General features: G+C 48.8%; 1 protein-coding gene across 2 annotated transcripts in view; it reads right to left on the reverse strand.

The window, feature by feature from the left end:
- The window catches only part of LOC142998034 (guanine nucleotide-binding protein G(olf) subunit alpha), a 36,980-nt gene that overhangs the window by 14,438 nt on the left and 9,761 nt on the right, over window positions 1-12,781 (reverse strand). For both annotated transcript variants that reach the window (XM_076148323.1, XM_076148324.1), the window contains exon 5: window positions 6,076-6,173. In XM_076148323.1, the coding sequence (XP_076004438.1) occupies window positions 6,076-6,173 (98 nt within the window). The remainder of the gene's footprint in view (window positions 1-6,075; window positions 6,174-12,781) is intronic.

Genomic DNA, 12,781 nt, shown 5'->3' on the forward strand with positions numbered 1-12,781 from the left:
GTCTTATTATTGGTGGAAGGAGAATTTCCCTTTGGATCTGTTTGATAAGGCTGCGTTTCAGCTGTCAGGTTAAGAGCACAGATGCATGTTTGTTTACTCACACAGGCCGAAGGTCACAACTCAGGAAGAAAAGACATCAAATTATATAAAATACTCCAAAAAATTCGGAGGAACTTGTTGAAAATTTTAAATGTTTCGTTAAGTGGAAATTGGAGTTAATTTGCGTGGAGAATCTGTGTGATTTCCTCGCTGACAGGATGAGGAAGTTCTTCATTAAAGAGGAAAGGCTCAGAAAAATTATGATTATCATTCTCTCAATCCGACGGTAAACTTCTGCTTTAAGTTTCTGTGTTGTGTTTTAAAAGCATCACACAGTGTGAGGGACGGACAAAAGTGACATCTAAGCCAGTCAGTTGATTAGTCACTTTATCTAAATGGACAACTATTGATCTGATCTCTCACGCATTCTAGTGGAGCCAGGCCATTCATGATCAAACACACACACACACAGACACACACACACACGGCCCCCGCCCAGCCCAGCCCACCCCCGACCATGTGGCAGAACTGACAGAGACGGAGACAAAGGCCTCCTCTCTCTTAACACGCTGAGCTCTGAAGCCCAGAAGACGAAGAAGAAGAAGAAGAGGGCGGTGGCTTCATTTACTGATTCCAAATCTTCCTTTCACAAGGCAGCGTCCCGTTAACGTTCACTTTCATTCGCTCTCATCTGCCGCCCCCCCATACAACATGCGCTCATCATCAACATCAGAGAAGCTTTATGAATGAGGGGAAAACACAACAACGCAGGTTTAGCCCAGCGTTGTGTTGTTACTGTCATTTCTTTATGAATGACCCTCAGCGTGTTCTAACTCCTTGTATGAAGTGCTGCAGTGAGCTGCTTGTGCCACTGATGCATCTGTGCACCGCTTTCTGTTTAGTGTCAGAGTTTGTAATCCTCAGCTGAAAGTACATCAAACTAATCAGGAGATGTGTGGATTGTTTTCTATTCCTCACACATTTCCTCTCTCTGTCTCCCTGGCGTCTGATTGGCTCACAGCAGGTATGGAGTCTTCCGATTGGCCAACAGATCAGCTTCGTGTGCACAGCAGACGCATTCTCTAACAACCTCTCCTCTGCAGACGGCTACGGCAAGTTTACTTCCTGTGTGTTACATGAAAGAGCAGAACGCTCCGTTTGCAGGAGGGGCAGTGAGCCACAAGCCAGCAGACACCAGAGACAAACACACACACGTGAAGACGACCTGATAACTAACACGTGAAAGAACAGACCACAAACGGAGGACACACAGCCTGTCTGTCTGTCTGTCTGTCTTTCTGCATGCATGCATCGTCCTCTGGCTTCAGCTTTCAGATATAAAAAGAAAGAGGAAACAGAGAGATGTAACAGCAACAGAAACAGTGAACAGTGACATGCAGCCGGTGTACAAATATGGCTCTCTGTGCTTCTTCCATGAACAGAGGAGGCTCCTTACAGAGGAGGGCCACTGTTTGCAAAGCGTAGCCCCGCTGTTTCTGTAGGCCCTTCAGGGGCCGGAGCTGGCTGACAATGGCGGCCATTCTTAGCACTTTACTGCCCCAGATGACTGCGTCAGCGGCCCTCAGGCTGGTGACAGAGTCCCGTGACCAGCACTCACCCCAACTCCAGCCCCAGCCCAGGCCCGGGCCAAGAACCGACGCGGCCTTAGCTGTGGCTGTCCGCGGCCCTGATTCGCCATCGCCATGACACCAGCGCTGCTGAGGCCCGCCCCACCCCGGCCATTCTAACGTGGGCCGGCACAGCTCGACCTACAGCTCTCATCTGGCTATAGGATAAGACTCACAATAACACTGCATCTGTTTCTAATGGTACAATGTTTCTCAATTGTTATGATAAATAAATACAACATATTACAACAATGACAGATGCTTGATCCTCCAATCTACCCTAAATATAACCTAGTTCTCTCTCATATCTGAACTTTGACCTTTCCTTAAAACCTCATCAGCATCAACTACACGGGTGCCAGAACGTGGCGATGTTGTCTGGGTGGCTGGACGCAGACAGACGAGGCGTTTGTCTCAGCGAGGAAGGTGAGCCCGGATCAGGAAGGGAAAGTCACACGCCGTATTTATTTATCTATCAGGTAATGTTTGGCCGCGCTTCAGATTACATTATTTCCAAATCCAGGGCCGTTTTCCTCTGGAGCAGCTCCTAGCACGGAGTCTGTTACCCAGCCGTCAGAAGAGCAACAACAACAACAACACAGGCCCGTCCAACGCTGAGTGGCAATCATCCACTAAAAATACCAAATTATATGGATTGTGTCGGATCGGCCGCTCGTCTGCAGCAAACACAAACTCGCCACGGAAAAGAAAAAAAAAAAGCAGAAAGCCCCGAAAGTTCAGATCTGCGTGTGAAAGAGTGTTTTGATTTTGCGGGCGACACGTCCGAGGCTCGGCGATGGAACCACGGTCTGCCGCAGCTGAAAATAGCTCCTAATCAATCAACCGGCAGACACATATCTGTGCTCTTAAAACATATAAATATGCGACGCAGAGGGAGGATCAATGGGTGACAGGATTCCAAAAGCATCGATAGGCACACGCTCTGTGGCATAACAAGTGTGACATCAGCCACGACTTGTGTTTCCTGTCCTCTCGTCCAATGGGCTGTCCGAGCTTCAGGCCTGCTGGAGAACAGGAGCGGGTGGAAGGTCTGTGAAGGACGCGACGGAGCGTACGGCGCTCTGCTAGCCAGGACTTACTAATAGTTTGGACAGAGCTTCTTCCGCTGTATTCGTCTTTCAGAGTTTATGACAATATATCTATTATGTTTGATGACTGTTAGGATGTAAAGTTGCTGTCTGCCAATCTGTTCCACCCACAAACAGCCACATGTAGACCAACTTCCTCTATAATTTGCTCTTTTGAGTGATGGAATGCCTCTCTTATCACATTCTTGATCCGAGACGCAGCCTACCTCCCTCACAAGCATCGCAGCTCCAGAAGAAAATGGCTTCAAGACAAACGCGAGAGGCGTGAAGAGCAGAAGAAGAAGAAGAAGATGAGAGATTGAAATGACAAACTTCCCGGAAGGGTCAGCGTTGGTGTGAAAGCGTGCAGAAGCAGCCGAAACCACAGCGGTTGACAGGGACCCAGACGGTTTGATGTGGGGCTCGGTCGGATACAGGAAGGGTTGCTAGGATACGCATTGGGTTGGGGGTCAGGTTGAGGTTTAGATCGCTGGGTTTGGGTTGAAGACTCTCAGCTCTGAGGGCAGAATTCCTCTGCCTGAGATGGGGTTTGGATTATAAACATCACGGTACGCGTCAGGTCAAGATGAACTCCGCCGGCACTCTGTGTTACAGTTTGGGGTCGGGATCAAAAAAACTACAGGCGTGATTCAAGCTCTAAATATGGGGCCGAGGCTGACGAACGGCCAAATTCTCCAAATCAAGGAGTGAAAAGACTAAATAAGTGAAATACAAGTGAATTCTGTGCCGTCCTCCCTCCTCTTAATGCTGTCACTGAGACACTTACTGTAATGAGTGGTCATAACAACAAGGTGCGCACACACACACACACACACACACACACACACACGTCGGCCACAGTGTAACCCGCAGTACCCCCCCTCCCCCCACACACACATACACACACACACACCCCAACCTCCGAAGAGTTCACACAGAGGTTAAGAGGAAGTGAGTGAGAAGCAATGCAACCTAACAAATTCCAGGCATCGGTCAAACACACAGTGAGCGGCCACAATAGAAGCTGAGGCTGAAGCTGAGTCTCTCACTGAACGCTGTGATTGCAAAATGAACTCCTCTGAAAAAAACCCCACAAGATTTAGATTTTGTTTGTAGCTACAAGTGACTGACAGGAAACACCCGGACGTGAACCGCACAAGGAACTGAAATCGTAACTCAACACAAGGTTCTGACTTTTGAGATGAGGCGAGGACTTGTTGGCTCGATCTTCATCAGCTGGAAATCCCCAGCGATGATGACGACGACGATTTATGGGACAGACAAACATCACACAGCGGCTCCTTACCGCTAACTAACCCGTCCAGAGCCACGGAAAGTACATGAAGTGAAACGAAGCCGGAAGATGGTGAATAAACTGGATTCAGGAGTGTATTCACACACACGTTGGAAGTCAAACCGCTCGACAAAGACGAGGTCATTGAAAGAGGCATGTCGACTGAACTCAAGCTGACAACAGTGACCTTACAGCTCATTTAAATATATTTAGAGCCCGTTTCCCCGTCTTTTATTCGTGTTCAGTTGTGTCACAGGTATGATGTCATCTTTATTCCTGCTTCAGCCGTTTACAGGAGCTAAACTTGTAAAGATGAGCCTTTGTCTTAACTTCCAGAAGGACGGCCGTATCTATCACTCCTGGTACTGTCAATCAAATCACAATATGAACTCAAATATTTACAACATTTTCACCGACACACACACACACACACACACACACACACACACACACACACACACACACACACACACACACACACACACACACACACACACACACACACACACACACACACACACACACACACACACACAGTAGTATGTATGCTTGCACAGACACACAGCCTGAGTCAGAGCAGCAAAGACAAACAGACCCTGGACTATATCAGCTCCACCGTACAGATTCATGTGACTCTCCAACAATCACCTGACTATCTCTCTCTCTATCTCTCTCCCTCTCTCCCTCTCTCTCTCTCTTTCTCTCCCTCTCTCTCCTTTGCTGTGGAAGCTGCTTTGAGGCAACCAAGGAAAACATGACCCGGAGTCAAATCTATGCTCAAGGAACGGCAGATATTCAAAAAAAAAAAGAAAAGTGTACAGAGTGTGTGTGTGTGTGTGTGTGTGTGTGTGTGTGTGTGTGTGTGTGTGTGTGTGTGTGTGTGTGTGTGTGTGTGTGTGTGTGTGTGTGTGTGTCTACATGCTATGTCATCTAAACTCAATCTCAACACTGCACCCAAGCACCGCGCCGACCAACCACACAATATCCCTATTCAGCCATAAAAGTGTGCCTTTGGCCCGACCCGGAGAGATAACGGGCTGCGACCTTTGGGACGGGACGGGAAGACGACTTCCAGGCGAGTCCAGGCCGCCTCGTATTTACATCTGAATCCAGAGGTGATAGGGAGAGGAAGCAGAGGGAGCTCGCCGTTACAATCGGCCGGTCCCCCTTTTTTTTTTTTTTTTTTACATATCCAGACTTCCTTTTACAGGCATCGGAGGGGCCCGCCGCTGCCGTGCACCGCTGGCAGACGATGGCGGCCAAAGGTGGGAGCCATCCAAACACTCTGCCCCCCCCGCCCCGTGGAAACTGAGGTGGGTGTGTGTGCGTTACCACAGTGCAGTTATCAGAATTTCATAACTGCGGTATCTGGGAGGCAATTGTGTAAAATGTAGGTTCCAATTCTGAGCCGTGACCCACTTAGCTTTAGTCCAGCCTGAGGAACTGGAATATCACCCAGCAGCTACACAGGTAAAGTCTCACTGTGAACAGGATCTGCTCACTACAACCACAGAGTTAGAATGCAGAGAAACACAACGTCACACAAACACAAGCGCCGTGAATTCAACTGCGGGCCGTCTGGATAAGCGGCGGCGGCGGCAGAGTTTGCATGCGTCCCTGGATACGGGTCAAGCTCGTCAGCGGTGGGGAGACATAGTGTGTGTATCGTTTTCCAAAGGACAAACACAACTGTTGCTTGCCGTGCCACACCCAGTGTAAACATATCTCTGCCATATTCATACATGACATGACACAGGTACACGGTGCAGAGCTTCACCTCGAACACGACACAAAGACAACAACCCCAGCAGGGGTTGGACGACGGTTTGAGGGCCTGTGAAAATAAACCCTCTTACCCCTCCTCCTCCTCCTCCCCCCCTCCTCCTCTTCCTCCCGGTACATCATGGTCGCAGGCGTAACCCATCGCAGGATTAATTGCGATCACCAACCTCCGTCTTTTCTTTAACCACCGTCAAAGCTCAAAATGAAAACCCCGCAAGATGTTTTTCTAAAAGGTTGTACTCACTATTGTGCACAGTCGATGAGCTGGTACTCATTGGACCTCTCAAAGCAAGCCTTCACTCCTTCATCGTCCCACAGCTTCTTTGCGTGATCAAAGAACTCCTGTTGGAGGGAACAAAAGCAGCATTAAGTAACAGATCACCAACAATAACATATGTAACATAATAATAACAACACGTACATAATAGGTTACATGAAGGCCTAAACTTGTTGTGACGTAAAGGAGGAAGGCCTTTTAACGACACTCATACCCGGGACAAACAAACTGGAATGCAGCCGATGGTAAATCCACCTAACCCTTCCTGAAACAGACATTATCCTCCCTTTTTCTTAGCTTCTATAAATCACTGCTGCTATTAACTCCGAGTGCACATGAAGTAATGTACCATTCCTGTAAGCGTAACGTAGGACCCAGGCGGCGTTGGCGGCGGCTCGTCTTATCATCAAAGAGAGTTCACAGCTTACTCGTCATCATTTGTCCTTCCGACCGTTACCTGTTGCCAGAGCCGTGCCCCGTTCTACTGCCGGTAACTACGCATGTACGTCACATGTTCAGCCGGTTACTATACAAACTGCTGTGCCACTAAAACATCTGGAAAAGTACGAGCATCGACTTTAAACGTGATCTGGTCAGGAAACACACAAGCTGCCCCCTCCAATGTTTAGAGACGTAAACACATGAAGGTATCCACAGAAATCTCATGTTAGATTACATACATGACCAGTTACACACACACACATACACACACACTGTCCACTTCCATTAAGGCAATCGGTGTATGTAGTTTGTTAAAGTCCTGCACAGATGGAACAGGGCGAACAGAGTCACAGACCTGGATTATGTGATTTTAAGTCAATTTACTCAAGCATGTCAACGATCCATTGTCTTCTAATCAGACCGAGCGATCTCCACATGCATTTCCTCCCCCGGCTCTCCCTCGCACGCCGACGCAGCATCGCCGTGTCGTGTATACGTACAAACAACCGATGACGGGATCGCATGAGTTACTCTCCGTCTCCATCGCAGCACGGGATCGGGAATATTAGAGGTTAGATTTAGTTAAATATGTCAAAAACACATCAACTGCATTGCTTAGCCTGAGCAGCTGAGTGCTGAACGCCTTGCTCATGAGCGGCGTAGAAAACAAGAAGACAGAATCGGATGATTTGCTGAACCAAATTCAGATTAACACGCTTATTTCTTTAAATCCTGCCCTAGTTTACGGTCAATAAATATGCCAGATAACTCTAAACTCCTTCCCCTCCAGAGGTCATTGAACACAACACACCAAAGTAAAAGCAGAAGAGTTCCTAACGTGTCGGAGCGCCTCCTCTGCTTATCAATACGCTGCTACAGAGCTTCTCATCTACTTCCTCCACGCAGGTTTGCCAGCACTTCCTGAATTCAAACTCATGACATTCAGGTCACAGGTCAGGTTCTCTAAACTCTCTGAGCCTGAACACGCCTTTCACACACTCTCACACACTGCTTCATGCCGTTCCCTGGATAGTAAGATGTATATAAATGTTTTTCTGATCTTCCTAAACACACAAATGTTGCAGCGACTCCTGCAGAACTCATCCATAGGCATGATGCTTCTCAGAGCCTATATATAGTCTCAGTTCTTCAGCTGACTTCCTCCTCCTGGACAATGGCGTGCATTATGAGAGGGGCGGAGCTCATCTTATCAATGACTTTGAGACATGAAGCTCTGCAGGGCCCCAAACAAAGATGATTGGGCCAATATCCGCCCTGGCCTCCTAGCCTGCGCACATGTCTCCTCGCCCCGGCTCCTCCCCTCGCCTGGAACGACCACATGACCCTCTGCACTCCGCGCCGGCTGCGGCTGAGGAGAGCAGAGGGGTGAGACTCGCCCCCGAACCACAGAAGGGAGAAGAAGGGAGGCTGATAGACGATCACATGCTCCGGGAGATCTCCTCTCGGCAGATCCGGTGATTAACTTCCAACAAGGAGGAATCCGCTAATCCCGTCCTCAAGGAGTCCTGATGTACGTTTAGTCCAGAAAAAGGAGTAAACATAGACGTGTCACACACTTCTACACTCACACTTCAGTCGGGAAAGGCTCAACTTTGATACAAACGTTTACTTTCTATACCAAAGACTGAGGTTTAAGGCATTACTTTGACTTCCTGCAGCAACCACACACACACACAGAGAGAGAGAGAGAGAGAGAGAGAGAGAGAGAGAGAGAGAGAGAGAGAGAGAGAGAGAGAGAGAGAGAGAGCCTCTCAGCCATGATTAACAAAAGGACATGGGGCCATATTTGCTCTCTTGCCTGTATTTGCTTTCACCTCTGTTGCAGTCCGGCTCTAATACTCGTCTCGGCTCGTATCGATACATGTCCGCTGCTGTGATCGTGTTTGGGTGCCCTTGTTTCTGCGGGTTTGCGGGGTTTTAGCAGACCGCAACAGACCCAAACAACCAGGAAGGGCCAGGCGAACGCTGGGACTTGATGGAGGGAGGAGGAGCGGGTGGAGGGACGGAGGGTGGAGGGACGGAGGGACGGAGGGTGGAGGGTGGAGGGGTGCAGAGTTTGGTCCTCAGGGCTCTTTTCCACAGAGGCGTGTGACACTGGGCCTTTGAATAAATGCAGTGTGTGCTGCAGTGCCCTACAGAGGAACTGATAACGCAGAGAGAGACCAGGAGGGAATTTGTTTCAACACAAGCTTCTTTTTTTTTTAACTCTTCCCTGCGAGCTTCCCGGGGTCGTGTTCCAACTCTCCGTCCATCGGCCCCGTCATGAGATACCGGTTCTGGGGCGGCCCGGCTAGAACCGGGTCTGGATTAGGTGCCGGGCCTATCCGCTTCACTTCAGCGGTAATGGAGTTGGGTGTGTGTGTGTGTGGAATCTAATTCAACGGTATAAAGTTTTAGGTCATCGGAGCCGGACTGTGTGACCTAAAAGTGTCTGCTGCAGTGTAACATGAATGTTAGACCGTAATGAGACAGAGGGGGGCAGATGTTTTGGGGGGGGGGGGGGGGAACGACACTTCTCTGCAGACTGGAGAGGAAGGAGAGCGATCAACAGAGACGACAATACCGCCAACCTTACGACCTCGGAGTGAAACATATCAGCCAGAGAGAGAGAGAGGAATGTTTGACAATGCTTGAGAAATCCAACACGGGTCTGAGTCCCACTGCTTCCTCGGCACGCAAACCCGGGTTTCTCGCCGTGAAAGGGGAAACGTGCGCGGCGAGCGTGGCGTAGAACTCGTACGTCCCTCAGCACGTTCGCACGCACATTAAGACTTTGATCCTCCTCTGATTAAGCCCTTAAATCAGCATCATTATGTAAACACGTAAACACCCTCATCATCCAAATTGGCATAAATCGACTTTTATCATTAACAAACCTAGATGATGTGATTCTATTGGGATGTGTCGTCTGATAACCGGAGCGAGCGGTGGCCGCGTGCGTCTGCTCACCTGGTGGGCTTCCTCTTAACAACAGGTCGTGTCGTTTGTCGCCTGTGTGCTCTTAGAAAACTTTGATTACACTGCGAATTAAGGCAGGATGTCTTTCTCACACCTAACCTACACACCTCAGCCTAACTGTCACAAACCCAGGTATGCTTAGCCCTACATTAGGCAACTGTAGATCAATGGATTAATAAGGCAGGTAAACTAAACGCTGACCTCATTTCGCCGCCGCCCGACGTGAATCCAACCGCTTCCGTGCGAGCAAAGCTGCTTAATCACATTTCTACCTTTAATTGCCGTCAGGGCAAACACTCACAGCATCGCCGGCATCGTGAAACCAGTACGACTGCGTGACTCCCACTGTTGGAATGCGGCCGCCTCGTCTCACAGCTACCACGGCGCAGCGAATACTGTTCAAATATCCGAGCCATATTATTTATGATGGTGTATTTATATTGGCCCGGGGGATCCTGGTGTGCGTCCCACTGCCTACCAGCCTTTACTGGTGGCGGTTAGGAGCGTGGAGATATCTCGTATCACAGGTTTGCTCCTTTAAACTGGAATTCCTACGGTTCAAGTTTTTTAAAGCGACCTCTGACCTCAGCAGATCCCAGGGCCGGGTCGTGGCTGTTTTGATTGGATTCTAATAGAATGTGTGTGAGGTAACAGTCGCCCCGCGCAGAGAGAGACAGCTGAGCTTCAGAGGCGGCTTCGGCTTGATAGTACAGGCTTCAGCCAAAAGCAAACAACAGAAGACGAGAGAGAGAGAGAGAGAGAGAGAGGGGGAGAGAGAGAGAGAGAGAGGGAGTGACTGTTCAAGGCTGTTTCATCTTTCATAACATCATTCCTAAATTAAACCGGTCCTGCATACCGTCCGCCCCGTTGCCCCATATCACAGATCGTTAAGTAATCAATTAGAGGGAAAGCAGCTTCTGGACTCGAGCTTCTTTTTTTTTTTTTTATCATTACCAAATCAACAAATCAGCAGAAAAACCTGAACGACGAGGTAAAATTCCAGACTTGTTAGACTTCGCCGGGCCGCGACTCAGCACAAAGCAGGGAATGTTCTGTGACGGGAAAACTCATAATTATGGGTTGCCCCGTTAACATCAGACAACATTAAGTAATGTGACACACACACACACACACACACACACACAACCCGACACACTGACAGTCCCTGATGCGCACACGCCTAGAAGCTGGTTAAGTTTCACCCTCGATGAATTAGTAAAGTAACTCTCTACTCTGGTAAAGGAACTAAAATGGTCGGAGGTAAAAGCTGAACTCAGGAACATAAAGCTTGTGTCGCCTTTCACGGCAAGACAACCGCCGATTGTTGACTTGTAGATTAAAAGGACACCCAAAGCCTAAATGCTTAAAATGCTCCACAAGTGTGAGAAGAAGCCCTGGGACCTGCAGGACTTCATATCAGGGACGGAGGCGATGCCAGGCGGGCCGTAACGCGCCTGACGGGAAGAAGCCGCGCTTAAAAAAACCCAGAGCAGAGGCCGGGGCTCATTTGAATTGGCTCCACTTCAGCTGACGGGAGGCCGCCGGGTGGCTCGCACTCGCACGGCTCCTCGCTACAGCATTTGTTTCCATTTGCATAGACGACCGTTTGTGTCGGGGCCTTTTTTTTCGTTTCCTACTGTTATCCCTGGCCGCTGCAGGGGGAGGCTTTTAAAAAAGAAGAGGAGGCTTTGATGATGAAGGCCGGGGGCTATCGAGAAAGTAAAAAAAAAAAAGGTCCCAAGCATGTCCGTTTCCATACACGACAAGTGGAGGATCTTGTTTTCCAAAGTTATCAGGCATGAAGCCGCAAAACCTCAAACAAATCCAACCGAAATTAACTAAAGTCTACTGACAGTGATTGTTCTGTCGTGGCGGACTTCCTGCTAAGCTTGCAGTTTCTTTAAATCTCTAGAATATCAACACTTGGATCATAAATGTAGCATTACTCTTTCATATTGAGCCATCAGGCCGATACCTGGCCTCTGTGGGAGGAACAAGTTTCAGTCACTCTCACATCTCCTCTCAAGATTCTTCTACAACTAAACACAAGAGCCACAGATTTAGGTTTCCTTTTCTTCATTAATGCAACAACATGGTGTCTATTTTTGACCCCCCCCCCCAACCACACACACACACACACACACACACACACACACAGTGGATGAGACACATCCAACATGCAGAATAATCCAGATTCATCACGGTGGAAAGCAGGGGAGCAATATTTTAACTGCGTCGGGTCCAAAACGCCAGAACACAGTTAGAAGATAACATTAGCTATGTTAGAAACAGCGACAACCAACCAGAGGCTTCATTCAAACAGACAAACTGACCACCGGGACTCGTCGTGTCATCACCGCCGTGCAGTGTTGTGTTTTACAGCCATTTATTGCTATGCAGATTCGGTTCCAGTAGATATCCAGCTAACGTCAAATGCAGAGATCATTTTAGGAGGAAGCGTTCATGTAAGCAACAGCTTAGCCTAGTTATCAGGATCAGCCGGTTCACAAGCTCCTAACCAGAACACGGAACCCCGGCGGCTCAGGTCTACTTCCACTCTCCATCAGGTAAAGGGAAACAAACGCAAACTGAACGCATTGAATTTTGACTTCTAGATGAAGATGTCATAAAGCTGACATTCATTTTGAAGTTACCTATCAGACCATGACATCATCTCTACACACATGTCTTAACGGCGCCAACAGGTGAGCGCCACAGGTTAGCACCCGGGCCGTGTGGCTGCCCCGCCGTATTGGATGTCATGCCCGGTGGCACTGAGTGACAATGTAACGACGCTGCTGACGACACGAGTGAAGCCCGAGACCGACGACAGGCGGGGACGCTCGGAACAGAGCCGTGTTGTTCCCCGTGGCCTGGGAACTCTGCGTGGACTCTCCCCGTGGCCCTGAGCCTCGCACAACACCACAAAACAACACAACACACAGGCTTACAGTGGGACCCGGTCAGAACATGAACACCTGGACCTTTATTTGACGTTCTTATGATTAAAGAAGCATCAACATTCAGACCAGAGAGAAACTGAGAAGCTCGTTTCTAATCTCCATTTATAACCAAGAGCAGAATCATTAACCTGAGATATAACAAGTGTGTGAAATCAAACCAACCAAGAAGCTGAAACTGAAGCCAAACTATTCTTAACCCAACCACAAACAGCTTTAAATACAGTGAGCAGATAATAACACATGTATCTCTTCCTTTAGATGAACTTTGACTACCAAAAAAGGCCAAACCT

The sequence above is a fragment of the Genypterus blacodes genome, unplaced genomic scaffold, assembly GCF_046128005.1.
Source record: "Genypterus blacodes isolate CSIRO-AG114 ecotype Tasmania unplaced genomic scaffold, CSIRO-AGI_Gbla_v1 ptg000005l_1, whole genome shotgun sequence".
Lineage (NCBI taxonomy): Eukaryota > Metazoa > Chordata > Actinopteri > Ophidiiformes > Ophidiidae > Genypterus > Genypterus blacodes.